Source organism: Silene latifolia, chromosome X, assembly GCF_048544455.1.
Source record: "Silene latifolia isolate original U9 population chromosome X, ASM4854445v1, whole genome shotgun sequence".
NCBI classification, from domain to species: domain Eukaryota; kingdom Viridiplantae; phylum Streptophyta; class Magnoliopsida; order Caryophyllales; family Caryophyllaceae; genus Silene; species Silene latifolia.
In genome coordinates, this window is record NC_133537.1 from 275,979,532 (window position 1) to 276,000,379 (window position 20,848).

The 20,848-nt window shown below is 39.5% G+C and overlaps 2 protein-coding genes across 2 annotated transcripts; both read right to left on the bottom strand.

Moving 5' to 3' along the window:
- Positions 1 to 3,170: 3,170 nt before the first annotated feature.
- On the bottom strand, positions 3,171 to 5,956 carry LOC141621827 (putative F-box/LRR-repeat protein At3g18150). Its single transcript, XM_074438023.1, has 3 exons — positions 4,581 to 5,956; positions 4,190 to 4,390; positions 3,171 to 3,629 (listed from the first exon to the last, which is right to left on the bottom strand). Exons 1-3 carry the CDS (start codon positions 5,655 to 5,657, stop codon positions 3,432 to 3,434), a joined length of 1,476 nt encoding a protein of 491 aa, XP_074294124.1. The 5' UTR covers positions 5,658 to 5,956; the 3' UTR covers positions 3,171 to 3,431.
- A 2,343-nt stretch (positions 5,957 to 8,299) lies between these two features.
- On the bottom strand, positions 8,300 to 11,503 carry LOC141620147 (F-box/LRR-repeat protein At2g42720-like). The gene is made up of 3 exons (XM_074437091.1): positions 10,149 to 11,503; positions 9,820 to 10,017; positions 8,300 to 8,464 (listed from the first exon to the last, which is right to left on the bottom strand). Exons 1-3 carry the CDS (start codon positions 11,382 to 11,384, stop codon positions 8,300 to 8,302), a joined length of 1,599 nt encoding a protein of 532 aa, XP_074293192.1. The 5' UTR covers positions 11,385 to 11,503.
- Between the last annotated feature and the right edge of the window lie 9,345 nt (positions 11,504 to 20,848).

The window sequence follows — 20,848 nt, forward strand, 5'->3', positions numbered from 1 at the left end:
TTTTTGTTTAAGGGGATAAATCCAAGTATAACGAGTAAAATGATCAACAAATACGATATAATACTTGTAGTTATCAATAGAATAAAGGGGAGAGGTCCAAACATCCGAAAAAATTAATTCAAGAGGATTGGAGGAACATAAAGAAGTGTCAGCAAAAACAAGCTTATGACTCTTATTGATCGAGCAAGAATTACAATGAGAGTCTAAATTATTCCGAAAATCAAAACCACACAACCTAGAGATAGAGTTTAAAATAGGAGGAGATGGATGACCGAGTTTGTGATGCCACGACTCATAGGAGGACCCGTGAACAAGGAGAACCGAGCCAGGGACCGATGGACGCCACTCATAAAGGCCGGAGTTAAGATGACCCCGGATTAGCACTTTGCCCGTGAGCCGGTCCTGCAAAACACACGAGTTGGAAGAAAAATGAGCAGTAGCATTATTATCGGTACAAAATTTGGAAATAGAGATAATATTTTTAGAAATTAATGGAGCATATAAAACATCAAGAAATTGAATAAGAGTGGGAGAAGAAGGGATAGTGAATGAACCAATATTTGTAATCGAGAGAGGCGACCCGTCACCAATTAGGAGCTCGTCATTTCCATCATACGGAGCATGGAGGGCCAAGTTTTGAAGGTCATGAGTAATATGGTGGGTAGCACCGCTATCAAGTACCCAATTCTTCGGCATAGTTTGAGTGAATGCCGCAGTGTGGGCACGAGGTTGGTGCGGTTTGGGCAAGGCAGCAGGTGAAGGGCGAGGTGGGACAGAGATGGAGCCGTGTTGGGCTCGAAAATCTGGGCAAATTTGGAGGTAATGCCCAGTGGTGTGGCACCACTGACATTTTCCTTTGAATGGGTTATTTTGGGTAGGTGGGTCTCAGGGTGTGGGAAGTATTCCAGCAGTAGTACGGGTAGATTGGATAGGGCGTGGGTAGTTGGGTTTGGTGTAGGCAGCGAGGGCCGTGGCAGGGAGGGAGGCGGAGAGCGGGGGAGGGGCATGCGTGAGCGAGAGGTCAAATTGCGGTAGCCTCTCGTAGAAAGCATCAAAGGAGTTTAGGGTGTCCCGATGTTTTATATTGTCAATAAGCGAGTGATAAGTGTCAACATCCAAACCGTGCAACACTTTGGTGATAATGTCTTCATCATCCATTGGCTTTCCCATGTGAGCCAATTCATCGACACAAGCACGAATATATTGCATATATTCAGTAGCCGAAGAACCACCTTTAGAGATAGATTGAAGGCGTTCCTTCACCTGAAGAATATGACCCCGAGACGTACTAGCATAGGTCGATTTGAGACTAGACCAAATTTCAGCAGATGTCTTTGCATTAAGAAGCAGGGGCGTGATACTCGAATGGATTGTACCACGTAAAGCACCTCTTAGCAACCGGTCTTGACGAAGCCATGTTGCATAAGCGGGATTAGGCTTAGAAACCTTTGCAGCATCCTCAATAGTGGAGGAAGGACAAGGGTGAGAATCATCCAAATATTTGGCGAGATCAAACTCGAAGAGCAGATCTTCGATTTGGCGTGACCAAGCCCGATAGGTGGATGGGGTGAGTTAAGTAACGTTGGAGAGACTGATAGCAACAAAAGGTACAGTCGGCTCTCCAGCGTTGGGAATTATCGAGGCATTAGAAGCCATAGCAAGCCTTCGAAAAAAAATTGATTTGTGATTGAATTTTTGAGAAGCAAGAGAAACCAGAAACGTTGAATGCTCTTATACCATATAGACTTTGATATTGGCAAAGATGATATTATTGATAAAGGTTAAGAGTTTAAATACAAGGGTTAGGTGCTATAAACATGGTAACTAATAACAAAAAGATATGTACTACCTAATTCTAAGGAAAGGATTAAAACAAGATAATACAAAAATGTAACAATATCTTTATCTTCAATATAAAGCTTGTATTATTACTTCTTCCCGACTTGTGTCCCGGTTATTTATTTGCCTTAGTGGGCCAATCAATTATTAGGTGAATCAAATTAGGTGTAGAGGATCCAATTGTCCATCAAAGATATTCTTAAAATAGAAAGTCAAACAATTAATTGAGACACTAAAAAATAAAATAGATAAACAAATGACCGAGACAAACAGAATATTGTTTAATGCGAAACTTATATGTACCCTATCTTATGGAGTTTTCTTACATATACCTCTTCTTTAACAAAATTCCGCTATTACCTAGTGGTGGGTGGGGCGGGTGCCTACCCCCATGTATTGAATTAACATTTATGTTTGCCTTCCAAGTTTCATAAAAAATTTCTTAGTTCAGTAGTTTCTAGAGATGGGTTGAAATTACGGGCTTGATAGTTAGGGGTTCGACACCTTTGTCTTAGGTACACAACTTTTTTTATCTTTTCCTTTGACGTACTCTAAAAAATAATTTTTTTCTTTTTGAAGCCCTCTAAAAATAAATTTTAGAACTTGCCCAAAAGTCAAGTATGAAAAAAAAAATCAAAAATGGACAATTTTAAACAGTAAAAGAAAGTTTAGTTAGCGATTTCTCTATTATTCATTAATAATAGTTGAGGAATATGTGATCTGATAAAATAGGCTCACCAATTTAAGAATCACTCGGAGAAAAAAAAAAATGTGTGTCTACCCAAAGTAAAATCTCGACATCTGTCCTTACTAATGCATGGCCTGTATTTTATTAATTGTTACTCCCTTCAGTGCCCTTATCATCCAAAGCTGTCAATTAATCTCCTTTAAGTGTTGACTGTGTTGAGCTGGCTAATATAATGGGATGAGTAGGATGATGAGTAAGGTAAATTGGTTGGAGGGCATATGAGGGTATTGTAACGGAAAGTATGAAGCCGCTAGTTTAGGAGGTTGAAAAAATATGATTGGTTATTGACCAATAAAGGATATTCGGATCATAATATACCCTATAATAATAATAACAACAAAATCAACAACGTTACCCAGCGCCTCAATGATTTCACAGATTGAGGAGGAAGAGGGTTCGGATATACACCGGCTTACACTTTTTAGCAGCACACAGAGTTTTCCTATTAACCCAAAAAAAAAAAAAAAAAAAAAAAAAAAAAAAAAAAAAAAAAACTTACATTTGAAGAAAAATGAAGGCAATTATTTCTTCACTTGGATCTGTTTCATTCTATAAAGATGTATTTTTTTTCTTTCATCCACCTTTTGACAACCATAATCACGATATAACCAACAACAAAATCAAACATACATTGGAGTTTATGCTTGAAAAAAAGCAAGCCTCTTGTGATTTTGTCTCTGTGTTTAAGGTGAGTCTGGACAAGCCACGAACGCCTAAGCTGCGGCCGTGTGACAGTGAGACCCCTTTTTTTTAATCACCCATACAACTGAATCAAATCTTTATATATTACGTCCCCTGAGTAATTATGTCATTAGCAAAACACAAGTCTAATATTTTGATGTCACTAGTTTAAGACTGAACACTCTACTATCTTCCCATCAAACTTGGCTTTCTGAAAGAAAGTTGGTAGTTCAATATCGTCTTTTGCTGTTTTCTTGACCTCGATAGATACCTTGTTAAGGGAGTGTCGCCAACAATGGATAGGGAGAGAGTTCCAGCAACCACATGTTTCCTGGTATTTCAACGGTGTCTCGTACTCGAACTGGCGATTCAAAACAAATCTCATATCATTATTTTCCCCTTGTGTGACAAAAACAGTGTGTGATTTTTGAGTTGTTGGATTCCTCTCATTAGGCTCAATAATTCTTGTGCATTTTCCATAAACACCCTTTTGATCCTTTTCAATAACTAAATAGTTTACGAGTACGAGAGCCTGTAAATGTGTAGTATTTAGTAGATGGATGATCGATTTCGCCATTCAAGCGCGTAAACAAATGTGTATTTCAATAACATCATCCCTCTTTAGACAACCAGAACCACGAGTGTTTTTTCTGTTTTGTTTTATGTTCAAAAGCAAACTAATTATCAGACTGGAATTTAGTTAAAACTATTTATCAGGTTGATGAAAGATTTGCACATATACGAATACGACCCGTGAACCACCCCAAGTTATCACAATTCATTCATGAATATAACTAGCTGAGTCAGCTAATAAGGGATATAAGAATGAAACAAAATGCATTTTAAAATATAAAAATGGATCAATTATTTTAGGATGGGCGACAAAAAAATGAAGAGGGTACAAATTAAAATTAAAAATACCTGAAACGACTTGTAGATCCGAGACTGGTAGTCAGATATGGATATGGTCTGGGGACAAGGAGCAAGCCATAGAAGAGCGTCGATAAAATCTACATCAATAAATTGTCTATAGGCGGTTGTATCAAGCTTTACCATGAAATGCTTCACACCAGAGATTGGAGGCTTCGTCTTCTTCCTTGTTCTTTTTGGAATGACAAGATCCTTTTATTAACAATAACAATAACAAGCACAATCACATCATCATTCAATTTATCACCGTCTATTTAATTATACTTCCTTTGTCCCAATCATTTATTTGCCTTTTTTTTTTTTATTATTCGTGAAGGGTATTTTAATCAAAGACAAACAAAAGATTGGGAGGGAACATTGCCAAGAAGGAGAGTGTATCTACCTCTGTCGAAAGAACGTAGAGTGTCAAACGTTCACAATGACGCAACATTGCCAAGAACTTGACAAGATTATCATACCACTTATTACTCTTTATCCAACACCTCAAGTGAATGGTAGAGTCCTTCAACCTCGGTGTCAAATCTCTTGGCGGAAATTGAATTGGATTAACACCCTTATAGTCAAAAAACTTGAGATTAGGAGCATTCACATCGGCCGTCTTCAACAATTCACATCTCCTAAACGCCAAATGGACTAATTCAAGGCTTGAAATCTCAACATGCTGCAATCGATTGCAGCCATCCAACTCTAATGTTTCAAGACCTGGAAGGTTTTCAAGAAGCGAATGCAAGTCCAAATCATCTAGAGCAGCACCGATTGCTCTCAACTTTTTCATAATTGTGCATCCAATTAATTCAATTTTACAAACTCCTTCCTCGTCATAATAGTTAGGCCTTACAGAATAGTGTAGCTCTAAGAGATTACGAGCTGAAATCTTAATTGGTAATGGTTTCTTACAGTACTTAATAATATTCACCTTCTTGAGTTTTTCACATCCCAAGATTTCGAGCCTCTCCAAGCCATCGCAGATATCCAAAATGAAATCCTCAAGGTTAGGGCAATTAGCAAGTATCTTCCCCATTGCTTGTTCATTAATATTTACCGATCTAAGGCACAAATAGTATAACGAAGGCAAGTGTATATCTTTCAAACAAGATTTATTCACTTTACAGTCTCTCAAAGTTACTTTCCTGATCAAAGCGGAGCCAAAAACAATTTTTGGTAAAACATAGGATTGACACGAGAACTCAAACTCTTTAAGTTGATACCCAAAAGCGCGTTCAACCCATTTATCGACACGAGGCTGCAACTCCGACACATAACAAGGGACACAAAGCTTAAACTTTTCAACCACTAAAAGCGACTCTAAAGCGATGTCAATAAAATCGTAAAACAACTCTCTCATTCGAATGATGCCCGCTTTCATCCAGTCAGTGTTTAAATAATGATCCGATAAGCTTAAATCTACGGTAGGAATTTGAGTCCAAAACATCCGCCATGACTTGGACAAAAAACTCATTCGAGCAGCATCCTGAGTCGGTAAAAATGAAACTATGTGTTACCTTATGGGATCTGGTAAACTAGTTAGTCTATCAAATCCGTCAACTAAACGAATCTTTTTTCGTCTTCGGGTAGTCATTTCGTTCATAATTTATCAAGCAGAATAAACGAACACATAAATTAATTACAGCAAACAAATGCAAATTAGGGACGCTTACCCTAGAACTTGAAAATGTACTTCATAAATCGTACAATCGAAGAGCGCTATCCGGCGATACTCGTGAATTTGTGTTATTTGTTATTTCGCACACTTGAACATGGTTGCTTACCCTAGGTTTTTATAAGCCCACGTCTGTTTTTTTTTTCTTTTCTTAAATGCACATGTTATTCGAACTTGTCATAAGCGCAGTGAGTGTTTTTTTTAGGGTAAAATATAAATTTTATTGACTTAACCTTTGAAATTGTTAGATATTTTTATTGAAGGGAAAATTGTTAGATATTGAGTATGCACGAAATAAGAATTAACAATAATAAATCATATCGAATGGATTTATAATAGAAATCATAGTATATGGAAAGCATATAATTGTTATTCAATTGTGTGTTTGTACAAAGGCTATGCTAAGCTATTTATGCAACTTATCATATTTACGAAAAGATATTACAACAGCTATAAAATCTTTATACACGGAAGGAATCACTTTGATTGCCTTGATTGGTGATGGAGGATATATGATGAATATATGGTGGCAATAACGGCGGGAGCGGCTCCATTGGTGGCAACGGCTAGCTGCTCTACTGGTGGCAACGTCTATTACCCCCTCAAGTTGGTGCATGGAGGTTCGTAACGCCCAACTTGGACAAAAGATCGGTCAAAGAAGCACGCCCGAGGGATTTAGTGAAGATATCTGCGAGCTAACGTTTAGTATGAACGTAGCTGGGATCAATTGTACCCTTTTGTATCTCGCCGCGAATAAAGTGACAATCAATTTCGATGTGTTTGGTCGTTCGTGGAAGACCGGATTCCGAGCAGTATATAGTGCGGATTGACTGTCGCAAAGGAGTTTGATGGGCTTAGGGTCATGTATGCCGAGGAAGGTGAGGAGACCCTTAAGCCATTTTAGTTCACAAATAGTGTATGCCATGACACGATATTCGGCTTCAGATGAAGAGCGGGAAACCGTAGTTTGTTTTTTGGTCTTCCAAGAAATTGGAGAAGAGCCCAAGAAGAATAGGTAGGCCGTGAGTGACCGTCGGCTAGTAGGACAGCTGGCGTAGTCGGCATCGCAATATGCATGAAGTGAGAGATCACTACCGGAGCGGAGGAGAATGCCTTGACCTGGTGAGATTTTAAGGTATCTGGCGACTTGTAAGCCTGCTTGCCCGTGTTCGGTAGTTGGGGCGTGCATAAATTGAGCTAGTATATGGACAAAATAAATGAATTCGGGACGAGTAATGGTGAGATAAACGAGGCGACCAACTAAGCGACGGTACGATTGTGGATCTTTCAAGGGATCGGCAGAGGAGGTTCTCAATAGATGGTTAGGCTGCATTGGAATAAAGGATGGTTTGGACCCGAGAAGAGTTGTCTCCGTGAGTATGTCAAGGGCATAATTCCGCTGGGAGATAAATATGCTTGATTTATTTCGGGCATAATTTCGCTGGGAGATAAATACGCGTTCGTGTGGCCCCTGGCTCCCTCCCCCGATCTCTGTCTTAAAATCAACGTTGATGCGTCCTTTTGTTCTACCTCCCTCTCTTGTGGAATCCGGGGTGTTGTGAGGGATTGGACTGGGCGGTGGGTTTATGGGTGGTCGACTCGTTGCCTAGCTCCTAATCCCTTAGCGGATGAAATCTTTGCCATTAGGGAAGGAATTAAGTACGCGGACATCACTTATATCATTAGTTGGGATAGCAAAGTTGCTATGAATCTTGTGTGATCTAGCTCCCCTCCTTTATGCCCCCTTGCTAATATTATTATGGAGTGCAGGGGACATTTAAGAGCCTCTCCGTTTTTGAAGATCCTGGCCTATTCGAAGGAAGATTAACCAGCTAGATAGCTGATTCTCTCGCTCGTTACTCGCTCCATGATCGTTCCCCATGCAATGGAAACTTTTGTTGGCATTTTACGCCAAATTTTGTAAAAACACTTTGTAATATTGACTCGGCTACTGTAATGTTGTCCCCTGACTCGCCCCCCTAGTGTACTCTCCAAACTTAGGTTTTTTTTTTTTTTTTTTTAATTTATCGTTCTTTCCGACAAAAAAAAAAAAAAGTTACCAAAATACAGGCATGCAGTTTTCCTCGTAATAACTCATGCTCATCTATAAACGTCTTAAAGAGAACTTATCATGAGACATTTTTTTTTCAGCAATTCTCCTTTGTGACGGTCACAATTTGTGACGGGCAAATGTGACCACTTTTTGATAAAATGTAACCACTGAAATACTGTTCATAAAATGTCACCTAAAAAAATGGTCAAATTTTATCAAAAAGTGGTCATATTTGACCCGTCGCAAATGTGAACAGTGTTTGTGACGGAATAATACCCGTCACGAGGGAGAATTTGCGTTTTTCATTAACCCATACACCGTAATCAAATCTTTATATTTAATTCGCCTGCCACTACACGGCTTTGGTAGTAAGGTGAATTAACTACTTTCACATCAGTTTTTTTTCAAAGAAATTTGATAGTTCCGTATCATCTTCTGGCTTTATCTTGGTCTCAACTGAAACTTTGTCAAGGGAGTGTCGCCAACAGATAATAGGGAGTGATTTCCAACAACCGCATTTTTTCTGTCGTTTCAATGGCACCTTATACTTGAACTGAAAAAAAAAAAAAAAAAAAAAAAAAAAAAAAACAAACATTTTTAAAGCGCTTAAAAGTCAAAACAAAATATCAAGTGACTGGGGCTGAATAAATAGAGAACAGGAGCAAACTACAAAGACCCAAGCTAAATATAAGATGCTCAAATGCTCATCAAAAAACATTGAAACTACTATTTAAGAACTACGGTCCTCTGGAGGACACAAGATTTTTTCTTGTTATACATTGATCATGAAATCAAACTTTAAATATAAGGAGAGTAATGGTATGAAAAAATGAGTTGAATTACATTTACAGTATAAAGGGGCGTTTGGTTCGGGGATTTTTAAGGAAAAGAGTATGGAAATGATTCATTGGTGATGGTTGATGGCGGTGGAGGTGGTGGACGTTCGTTTTCATGGTGACGAATCCCTTACACGTTAATATCCAACCAAACAATTAAGGATATTAGGGGTAATCCTTTTTCATTCCTTTTCTTACTCTTTTTTTATTTCACTTTCGAACCAAACGCCCCATAAGTTAGATTGAAATTGAATTTGAAAGTGGAATAAAAGTGTGGTATGATTTGGGTTTGTTATACTTAGATTAGTTGAATAATGTTGTGTCTATGTATTAAGTTTGTGTGATTTAGTTTTGTGTTATTCAAGTATAGTTATAATGCTGTATGTATTATTGATGTGTGAAACTTGAAAAATTGCTTAAAGATGATGTTCTAATGGGTGTAATCATTAATAGGAATATTTATAATAGTTGGGCCTCAACCATCACCTTAAGGTTTTGGTTGAGTTGGTTCATCTATCAATCATTTCTTAATTTTTTTAATAAATATGTTGTATTTATGTATATAAAAGATATTGTAATACAGAGCGAGGTTGGAACGAATATAGATTTATGAAAGTGTACGTGTTAGGAAGAAGATTAAGTATGCGTTTGTAGGGTGGATGGATAATTTTATTCGATATGTCAAGGAACAAGGATAATTCATGAAATCACAACTCGTTAAATATACATGTGTGAAGTGTAACAATATGAATTACTTGAAGACTTCTTTATGATATGTTACAGGCCGCGGAGAGTGCTTTTTATAAGGAGCATTTCATAAATAAGATACTAGTACACAATGAACTCATTTTCTAGGGGAAACACATGAGAACAAGGGGCTAGTTTATTGTTTTATCTAGTGCTCATTTTGTACTATTTATACACCTTTCTTTACATCCTTCATCCTATTCATTCACATTAACTCATTCTTAAGTAAAACCTTTGATTGAAAAAGAAGCCTGGATTCTTCGTTTACCAACTATATGGATTAAAAAAAATATATATATAAGGTCAGAGAAGTAGATTTACTTACCTCAAGACACTTGGAGAACCGAGCCAGGTGGTCGGATATGGATATGGTATCGGGACAAGGAGCAAGCCACAAGAGACTTTCTACAAATTCCACATCTGAAAGACTTGTATAAATTGCACGAAGCTTTACCATCAAATGCTTCACACCAGAGAGGGGAGGCTTGTGCTTTTTCCTTATTTCTTGTGGGATTATAAGATCCTTTATTAACAATAACAAGCACGTCATCATTAAATTTATCATCATCATTTTCTTATTTAAGACGGGACATATCCGTTAAAACAGGTCCAACATATATCATTTGAAAATATATTTGAAAGGAAGATAGATACCTGTGTGAAACTAACACAAACTGTCAGGCGTTCACAATGACGGAACATTGTTAAAAACTTGACAAGATCCTTAAACAACTTTTCTTTTTTCTTTTTATAGGGTGGTCTCAATGAAATGGCAGCCTCCTTCAGCATCGGTGTCGAAGATCGTCTTATTAGTGGAAATCGAATTGGATTAGCACCCTTATAGTGAAAATACTTGAGATTAGGAGCATTCACTTTTGCTTTTCTCAACCTTGTACAGTCCATAAACTCCAAATGTACTAAATGAGGGCTTGAAACCTCAATGTGCTTCAATTGACGACACCTATCCAACTCTAATCTTTCGAGGAGGGGAAGGCTTTCAACAAGGGAATGCAAGTCTGAATCCCCTAGAGCATTACCAATCGCTTTCAACTTCTTCATATTAGTGCAACCAACTAATTTAATCTCACAAACTCCTTTCTCATCCGAGGAGACATCATAACTAATGGTTAACTCTAAGAGACTCGGTGCTTCAATCTCAATTACTGATGGGGTGTTACGGTTGTACTTAATATCCGCCTTTTTGAGTTTAGCAAGACCAGAGATTTTGAGCCTTTGGAACCCATAGCTAGAATTATAATTCAAGTCCTCAAGATTAGGACAATTAGCTAAGAAATTATTCGCATGTTGTTCATCAATATATACCCATTTAAGACACAAATAGGACAGTGAAGGCAGGTTTACATCCCTCAAAGACGATTCATCCACTTTACATAATGTCAACGTCAACTTTGTGATCAAATTCGACACAAATATAATATTTGGTAAAACATAGTTAAGCTCAACCTTGGATTCATATTTCACCTGCATCTCAAACTCTGTAAGTCGATGCCCAAAAGCCCCAACAACCCAATTATCGACCCGAGACTTGAACCCGGAACTGTAACCAGGTACACAAAGCTTAACCTTTTCAAGCATTAATACTGACCTGAAAGCGAAATCAATGAAGTCGTAGAACAACTCCCTCAATCGAATGTTCTCCTTTTCCGTCCAATCCGCGTCTAAAAAACGATTAGACAAGTCCAAATCTAAGCAAGGCAGTTGAGTCCAAAATGCACGCCATGACTTGGACAAAATGCTCATTCGAACTGCTTCCGGTGTGGGCAGATGTGAAACAATATGTTCCTTAATGGGATCGGGTAAACTAGATAGTCTATCAAACCCTTCTTCTAAGTGAACCTTCTTCCTTCTTCTCGTCGTCATTTGGTGCATAATTTACAGAGATGGCGGTAATGTGTACTTGAGATTATGTCATCGCCAATTTGAATTTTTTTTCATTAGGGGATTTTGAGATTTTTGAGGGAACGAAACGCCGTTCGTACAGAGTTATTTATTTGGTGAGATTTTTGAACAAGTTTGGTTGCCCTAGGTTCGATACTACAGAGTTAATTGTTTTTGACGATTTTGCAGCTCTAATTGCTATGGAGATTGTAGATATCACAATGACTGATGATAATAGTGTTATTGAATCGGGTATATCGTTTTTTATGTAATTTTTGTAAAATCTCATGTTTTCTTATTCAATTTGCATTTGTCAAAATTTCTGCTCGATTATTATGGAATATATGGATCGATATTGTATCTCATTTTTTTTTGCAAGGTTTAGTTTATGAATTGAGTTGAATTTGTGAATCTTAGGACCTAATTGTGTGACTGTAAGAGTTGGTTGAATTGTTACTGTAAGAGTTTATGAATTGAGTGGATTTTGTTGTTTGGTGAATCTCAGACCTTATTTTGTGAATCTCAGACCTAGTTTAGTGAATCTTAGAGCTTGTTTTGTGAAACTTGGTCATCATAAGTGGTTAGAATCACCTTTTCTACTCTTTTACTTATTTTGTGAATCTTAGACCTTATTTTGTGAATCTCAGACCTTACTCAGTGAATCTTAGCAAATGATGATAGTGTGATAATTAATTAAAACATAATATTCAGAAAACTTAAAAATCTTGTAATTTTTCATCACATAAAATTTCGCAGGTTCATGGCTTTTGAATTAACTAAACAACAACATTCAAAAATAAAATAAAATGAAAAGCTGAAAAATTAAGCAAGATATGATATTTGTTTAGTTTATCAATCACCCCTATTTGTTCGAGGCAATGCACATAGAGCAATATTGATATAGCTATAGGTGCACCATTCATCTGCATCAGCAATATGGGACTCTTCTACATACTGGAGTGTAGTTAAAATATTTTGAATCAAGCCTTGATGCTACCCATAGAAAGGGCCCCTGAACTCGGGAATAGGTAGCCAGCCATTCAGATCTAGTACGCCCAAATTGCTCGTACTTCTCCTGCAACTTAAAAGCCTGTTTGCAGCTAGTGTCATTTGTGCCAAATTGAATTAGTACTAATCCCATAAAATGACAAGTCTGCCTGCACATAACAGGCACCAAAGACTCTATCTCATAATCTTGGCTCATTAAACAATCTGCCAATTTAGAGAGGTCAGGACAAACATACTTCCCTTTTTTATCCATATAACCTGGAACATTCGCCAAAACACAAGTATAGGGAAATACAAATAAATGAGACATTGTGTGCAATAGGGATTTTTGAAATGTTTTACAGAAGAGAGAAGAGAGGTTATTGGTATATACTATTATGTTTCAGAAATTAGATATTTATAGGCCTGGTATTTGGCACAACTGTCAATAGTGTCTGTTCACATTACCCATATATTAAATTTTTTGATTGAATGCTTGATTTTTCAGTGTCCTTTTCTTGGGAATGGAAGTGTAATACTCCGTATTTACGAGTCTTTGGGTACTCTATCGAGTAGGCCTTACTCTGTCGAGTAAGGGTAAGTTGCGTTTTAAAATAGTTTCTGACCTGTTGGGTACTCGATCGAGTAACTAGGATACTCGATCGAGTAAGGGGGTACTCGATCGAGTACCTTGGGTACTCGATCGAGTAGCTGGTTTTACGGGGAGTTTTTCTCGGGTTTTGTTAATTATGCGATTAAGATATATAACCTTCTTCGTCATTATACTAAACACTTTTGCAAAACCTAATTTACTGTCAAAGAGAGAAAGCAAGTACGTTCATCATCTTAATCGCATTGTTAACAAATCCCGGAGTTTGGAAGGTCGGTTTTCATCGTTTGTTATACCGTTGAGATCCTTGCGTCGAGGGTAAGATCTATGTACCCTTTTTGTTGTCTTTCCTTTAAGTTGGTTAAACCCTAATCTAGGGATTTGGGGGTTTTTGAGTAGTTTGTGATTTGGTAGCATTTGTATGTTGTATGATAGGAGGAGGTTTCGTAGAAGAAGCTTTTGATACATTTTTGTAGAGACCGTCGATAGTTGTGCTTTCCGGTGCAGGATTTCCTACTCAAAAGTATTAGTCCCATAATGGGATGATTGTTGATGTGTTGTGGTTGATTGAATAATATAGTAATTGTATTGTGACGGTTTGTTGATTGTGATTGTTTGTCTATGGTTCTCGAGGCGTGTCCCTACGGTGAGTGGGGTCACTTGCGGGAGTGGCTTTACGCCCTAGTTTCGCCCTTCGTGGAACCCGCCACGGAAGGGGATGTGCACATTAATGGACAGGGTTATTGCTCATTATGAGGAGCGGGGATTTGGTGGGTACGGTGCGGTCCCCATGGCGGGTGGTCCGGTGGACGTCGGTGATTGAGATTGTTGGAATTGGTGTGGTTGTGTGTGTGATGTTTTCTGTTTATCTTATTGTTGATATATATTGAGTTGTGTGATTTATCGACCCCGGTTGTTGTTTTCTAAACTGCGGTGATCCATTCGGGGATGGTGAGCGATGGTGAGCGAGGTTTGAGTTGAGCATCGGGATAGTGGGAGGTGCCACCGTCGACGATAGAAGTCTTCATTTGTAGTCTTTGAGTTTTATGACATTTGTATTTCAAGAGGCGGTTGGTTTTAAGAACTTGTACCCGTATTTTGGGATTTGGTTTCAGTTGTACTTTTCACTAAAGTTATATTATTTAAGTTGTTTCGTTATTGTCTTATGAATATCATGCCTCGGGTAACCGAGATGGTAATATCTTCATACCTGAGTGGTCCTGGTAAGGCACTTGGAGTATGGGGGTGTTACAAATGGTATCGAGCGACGATCCCGAAACCTCGTAACCAATGAACCTAATGAACATAGGGAGTCAATTAAAATGAACCCGGGGTAAAGGTTGTAGGAGCTAATGCAAAGGCTTGGGAGACGTCCTGAAGTCGCGAACTCGCCCTACAATTTTGAACCGGTCACATGGGGGGTGTATGTCAAGGTCGTATGCGTTGTTTGGTTAGCTTGTGTGTGAATGTGATGAAGTGTGTGTAACCGTTGGGTGTTTGCGGTAGGAAGTTGAGAATGTGAAAGAAAGGTTGATGATGTATGTAGAACTGTTGTTGGAATGAGAAACATGTTGGATGTTTACAATGTGGCGTTTAATAACATGATATAATGATTTCGTAGATCGTATGAAAAGATTCGTAGCATTATATGCTTAGTTATGATATAATGTTGGTTTTATAAAGTTTTTAGCATGTTAGCATATGATATATCATGCGGGTAGCGTTTCTGAGTTAGCATGACTCGATCGAGTGGGACTGACTTGATCGGGTGGGTTTTTGACGATTTTGAGTCCAGAATCGTGTTTTTGGGCACTCGATCGAGTACCTCGGGCACTCGATCGAGTACCTCGGGCACTCGATCGAGTAGGGGGTCACTCGATCGAGTAGCCTAGCTACTCGGTCGAGTATGTTAGAGATCAGAAGGTCTGTTTGGGGTCTGATGTTGGGGCACTCGATCGAGTATAGTGGGCACTCGATCGAGTAGCCTGTTACTCGATCGAGTATGTTTGGGAACTCGATCGAGTAGGGTCCGGGCAGCTTGTTTTCTTGTTTTGAGGTTTTGGCGCGTATGTTTATATCCACCCCTTTTTCTGTTATAGTTTCAAGATGCCGCCCAAGAAGAATGCGTTGTATGCGAGAGCTGAGCTTATGAACATAGATGACATCGTTAAGATGTTGGAGCATCGGGATGCTCTTACTGAGGCTTTAAAGACTGTGGGGAAAGATAAGGATAAGGAGAAAGAGGTTGATCACTCTAAAATCAGCCTCTATATAGCGAGGTTTAACCCGAAAGAGTACAAGGGAGTTGGGGAGCCAAACCTTCTTGATAGCTGGCTTAGAGAGATGGAGAACATATTAGATTTGGTTCACTGTCCTGATGAGATGAGAGTGGAACAGGCTGCATTCTATCTGAGGGAGGCAGCTGGTAAGTGGTGGGATACGGTGAAAGTGAGTGCTAAGGAGTTGTATGTGAACCAAGGTTTACCTGCTATACCGTGGGAAGAGTTTCGTAGGGCTATGAGAAAAGAGTTTGTACCGGAGCATGTGAGGAGTAAGTTGAGAGAAGAGTTTGACTGTTTTAAGATGACCGCTGAAATGTCTGTGGCCGAGTACTACAGGCAGTTCAATGACAAGTCTAGGTATGCTGAGGATATAGGTTTGAGTGAGGAGAATCTGGCGCTGAGGTTTGAGAGGGGTTGACCCCTAAGATTATGGATCGATTACCCGTGGGAGTCCTTGCGATGTTAAGGAAGCTTATGAGAGGGCCGGGAGAGCCGAGAGGTTGGTGGAGATGGCTCGGGAGAGGTCGGGTGGTGAGAAAAGGAAGTCTCGAGAGCGAGGGTGGTGGCCAATCTAATCACAAGAAAGGCAACCACAATCGCCCAAAGGGTTTTCTTCCGGGTTAGGGTTCGATCTTTGGGGCTTCCTTTGGGCGTGGCCGTGGAAGTGTTAGTGGCAGTTGGGGAGTGACCTGCTATAGTTGTGGTGGTGTAGGTCACAAGAGACATGAGTGCACAAGTGCACCTGGAACTTTCCAGAGACCTGCGCAGAGCTATGCGAGCAATAGACCGGCTGGATCATGGGCAAACCGGGGAAGTCAGAGCTATCAGGGTGGAGGTAACCGCAACGGTGGTAATTCTTATCAGAAACCATCGACGAACAACAACAACAATCAAGGGTCGGGTGCTAAGCCGACCACATCACCAAGATCTTGTCCAGGAGGTGGGACGGAAGACAAATGGAAAGTTATTCATCATGATGGAGAAGAAAGCAGCTGAGGAGGATGCACACGTTATCACCGGTACTTTTCTTGTTAATGGTATTCATACCTTTGTTTTGTTTGATTCGGGGGCTTCTCAGTCGTTTGTATCTTCGAGTCATGTTAAATGGTTGGGTTTTAGGGTATATGAGTCTGTAAGTGAGCAAGTTTTTTATACCTTCGGGTGAGTCTGTATCTTGTGGGAGGTTATATAGGGATGTACCTATGATAGTTGGGCAAGTTGATTTCCCGGTAGACTTGCTAGAGTTTCCTTTTGACGGTTTTGAGATGATAGTTGGGATGGATTGGATGGGAAAGTATAAAGCTAAGATAGACTGTCATCAAAAGAAAGTGTCTTTAAGAGGTCCTAAGGGTGTTAGTGTGTCTTATCGTGGGTTTCTAGTCAAACCCAAAGTTAAGTTGATTGCAGCTGTCACCTTGAAGTCTTACTTGAGGAAGGGGTGTCCTTTGATCTTGTGCCATGTGAGAGATGACCGGATAGAGAGTCCAATAGTTGATCAGATACCGGTGGTGGGAGAGTTTGAGGATGTGTTTCCAGAGGAGATTCCGGGGTTGCCGCCGAGAAGAGAGATAGATTTCACAGTAGAGTTGAAACCAGGGACGAGGCCAATCTCTAAGGCACCGTACCGTATGGGTCCTAAGGAGATGGAGGAGCTTAGGAAACAGTTGGATGATCTGATAGAGAAGGGATACATTAGACCTAGTGTATCGTCGTGGGGAGCACCAGTTCTTTTCGTGAAGAAGAAAGATGGGAGTTTGAGGTTGTGCATAGATTACAGGGAGCTGAACCGAGTGACGGTGAAGAACAAGTATCCTTTGCCAAGGATAGATGACCTGTTTGATCAGTTGAGTGGTGCATCGGTCTTTTCCAAGATTGATTTGAGGTCGGGGTACCATCAGGTGAAGATTAGAGAAGTGGACATACCAAAGACAGCTTTCACGTCGAGGTATGGCCATTATGAGTATGTAGTGATGCCGTTTGGGTTATCTAATGCAGCGGCTGTGTTTATGGATTTGATGAACAGGATCTTCAGACATTTTTTGGACAAGTTTGTGGTGGTATTTATTGATGACATCTTAGTCTACTCTAAGACTAAGGAGGAGCATGAGGAGCATCTGAGGATCGTGTTGCAAGCTTAGAGGGAGCATGAGTTGTATGCTGTTTGTCCAAGTGTGAGTTTCGGTTAGAGAAAGTTGCTTTTTCGGGGCATGTGATCTCTAAGGAGGGAGTAGTGGTGGACCGGCGAAGATTGAGGCAGTGACAAAGTGGGAAGCACCAAAGAATGTTGCTGAGATCAGGAGTTTTCTGGGTTTAGCTGGGTACTACAGACGGTTCGTGAAAGATTTCTCCAAGATAGCTAGACCTATGACAGCGTTGATGAGGAAAGAGAACAGGTTTCGTTGGGATGAGAGTTGTGAGACGGCGTTCCAAACATTAAAGGAGCGTTTGACCACAGCTCCTGTCTTAGCATTGCCTGAAGGGATCGAGAACTTTGAGGTTTATACAGATGCCTCAAAGAATGGGTTGGGATGTGTGTTGATGCAGAACGGTAAAGTGATTGCCTATGCTTCTAGGCAATTGAAGCCTTATGAGGAGAACTACCCTACTCATGATCTGGAGTTGGGTGCGGTGGTGTTTGCTCTCAAGATATGGAGACATTACCTTTATGGAGCAATCTTTAAGGTATTTTCTGATCACAAGAGTCTCAAATGTATTTTCACTCAAAAGGAGTTGAACATGAGACAGAGGAGGTGGATGGAGCTGATTGGCGATTATGACATGGAAATTATCTACCATGAAGGGAAGGCCAATGTAGTTGCTGATGCTTTGAGTAGGAAGAGTGTAAATTCTCTGTGTACAGCTCTATCTTTGATGAGGCTGAGAGATGAGATAGCGAGGTTTGGGATACATATGATGCAGAAAGGAGATGCCATGGGTGATCTGACAGTGCAGCGTGAGTTTTATGATGACATTCAAGGTAAGCAGACGTTGGATCCTAAGATAGTGGAGTGGAGAGCTGGAGTAGAGAATGGGACAGTGTCTCGATTCTCCATTCACACAGATGGTAGTTTGAGGTTTGACGGTAGGTGGTGTGTTCCTAATGATGAGGAGTTGAAAAAGACTATCATGACAGAGGCGCATTGCACACCATATTCAGTTCATCCAGGTGGAGATAAGTTGTATAAGGATTTAAAGAATACGTTTTGGTGGCCTGGAATGAAGAAAGAGACAACTGCGTTTGTGGCCCGTTGTTTGACATGCCAGAGAGTTAAGGGGGAACAGCGACGATCACAAGGTAAGATTCAGTCTTTAACGGTACCTGAGTGGAAGTGGGAATCCATTTCCATGGATTTTATCGTGGGTTTGCCAAAGAGTCAACAAGGTAACAACATGATTTGGGTAATAGTGGATCGAATGACCAAGTCAGCTCACTTTGTTCCAATGAAAGATACATGGACTAAAGCACAATTGGCTATGGCCTATCGAAAGAACGTGCTTAAGTTACATGGAGTCCCTAAGGACATAGTTTCTGACAGAGATGCGAGATTTATATCAAGGTTTTGGAAAGAGTTGCAGGAATCGTTGGGAACAACCTTGAAGATGAGTACAGCATTTCATCCCGCGACAGACGGACAGACTGAGAGAACAATCAAGAATCTTGAGGATATGTTGCGAGCTTGTGTGATGGATTTTGGTGGTAGCTGGGAACAGAGGTTGGACTTGATAGAATTTTCTTACAATAACAGCTATCACACTAGTATTGGTATTGTTAGAAATCATAGGACAAAATCACAATTATAAAAATAACAATAATAACAATACAAGAATTACAGATAAATATTTAATAGTAACGGTGAAATAGCGAATATCAAAAAAACGATATACAAGAAATTATATAATATAAAAGAGAGAGTTAAGAGAATGTGGCATGGGTCGAAGCACGCTAGGCGCTTTCCTAAGAGAGATAACGCCTCCACTGCACTGGTTACCAAAATAATGCGTTCCTCTTCCAAGATACGACAACCCGTTGGACTCCTTCGGTAGCAGCAAGAGGAATCCCCGAACCGACGATCACCCAATGCTCGATAATATTAAATTATAAAAATAACTTTCGTAAATCTTATAGTTGTATAGTAAAATGTTTATCTCTACTAATCGTCTGGTTATACACCAAATTAGTTGTAATGTTTCTCACTTTTTATTGAATCCAAAAACCATACGCACTAAACCAAACTTCTCCTTTTTATATACTCTTTGAGATGCTGGTAAAAAATACTTAAGATCCCATTAACCACAAGTTTAATGGAGCCCATAAATAAGAGTAACAACAACGTTCACAAACCCAACGTTACCAAACGTTTGACAGTATTAAATTGTGATATTAATCGCTGAGTAAATCACCACAATAATTGTAAAAGATTATCTTAACAAAAAACTTTGACCAAGTGTAATAATTCAAATAATATTGAATAAATGACTACTTAACCCAATTTAAAATTACTTGATCAAATAATAAAAGTCCATATTTAATTCTTAAATCACAATATTTTCCAACAATCCCCCACATGATTTAAGAATTCGAAATAAATATTAAAATATCAAATAACTCCCCAAAAAAAATAAATAAATAAATAAATAATTATAATTTTATAAAAGTAAAGTAATAATAGTGAGCATACAATACCGCGTAATAGGTGTAGGTACCTTTCGGGTTTGAACCAACACTTAGTGTAAATGAGCTTGCACTCGAAAGAACCATAGTAGTATAAATACTTTGAACTAGGCCCCTTAAATCAAGCTTGGACTCACCACACACACGGTACGGGCAATCGATCAGGTTCTATCAGTGGTGCGCGTTAATGGTCATGCGCAGGTATCTTATATCATGAGTGTTTCTAGAGAGTTGCCCACGTCCCATAGTAGCGACCACACTACGAACACCCACTAGGTGAATCCTCCAAGGGTAGGTGTGACCTCCACCCCGCAAAAAATTATGCCTTCGGATTCATTAAGAGTCAAAGCTCAGCCTTAAACCGTCACAACCAACTCAAATCAATGAGAGCACCTCAATATCACAAAATATAATCTCACTTCGCCATAGGAATGGGACGCGGACACAAAAATCCGCCAAATAAATGGTGCTCTCCTAACTTAGCCCACCCACAGCTTCGTTATTACCCGTTGAACTTCTTTCATGGGATCTCCAATCTTTGAAGACGGGTTTCCACTGCGATGGCTATCACATGGGCATAAGTCCCATTCCCCTCGACGATTCAAGTACTTGCTGGCGCGTCAGTCCTTTTGTAAGCGGATCCGCAACATTACTTTGAGACCTGACAAAATTCAAAGAAATAACACCATGAGAAATCATATGTCTCAAAGACTTATGTCTCACCATCAAATGTCTCCTTTTCTCGTTAAACTTTTTGCTATTAGCCTTGGCTAAAGCAGCCTCACTATCACATAATAAAGATATTGGAGGAATAGGTTGAGACAAAATAGGTATATCAGATAACAAATTTTTAAGCCATTCGGCTTCCATGCTAGCGGTATCCATGGCAATAAGTTCAGCTTCC

Bases quoted from the DNA above. Each gene is read 5' to 3' on its own strand.
- LOC141621827 (XM_074438023.1), bottom strand. From the start codon at position 5,657: ATGAGTTTTTTGTCCAAGTCATGGCGGATGTTTTGGACTCAAATTCCT. The intron at 4,391-4,580 runs GTAGATACACTC...TGTTAATAAAAG, and splicing joins TCTACGTTCTTTCGACAGAG to GATCTTGTCATTCCAAAAAG. The intron at 3,630-4,189 runs GTATTTTTAATT...TTGAATCGCCAG, and splicing joins GGATCTACAAGTCGTTTCAG to TTCGAGTACGAGACACCGTT.
- LOC141620147 (XM_074437091.1), bottom strand. From the start codon at position 11,384: ATGCACCAAATGACGACGAGAAGAAGGAAGAAGGTTCACTTAGAAGAA. The intron at 10,018-10,148 runs GTATCTATCTTC...TTGTTAATAAAG, and splicing joins TTTGTGTTAGTTTCACACAG to GATCTTATAATCCCACAAGA. The intron at 8,465-9,819 runs GTAAGTAAATCT...TTTTTTTTTCAG, and splicing joins GGTTCTCCAAGTGTCTTGAG to TTCAAGTATAAGGTGCCATT.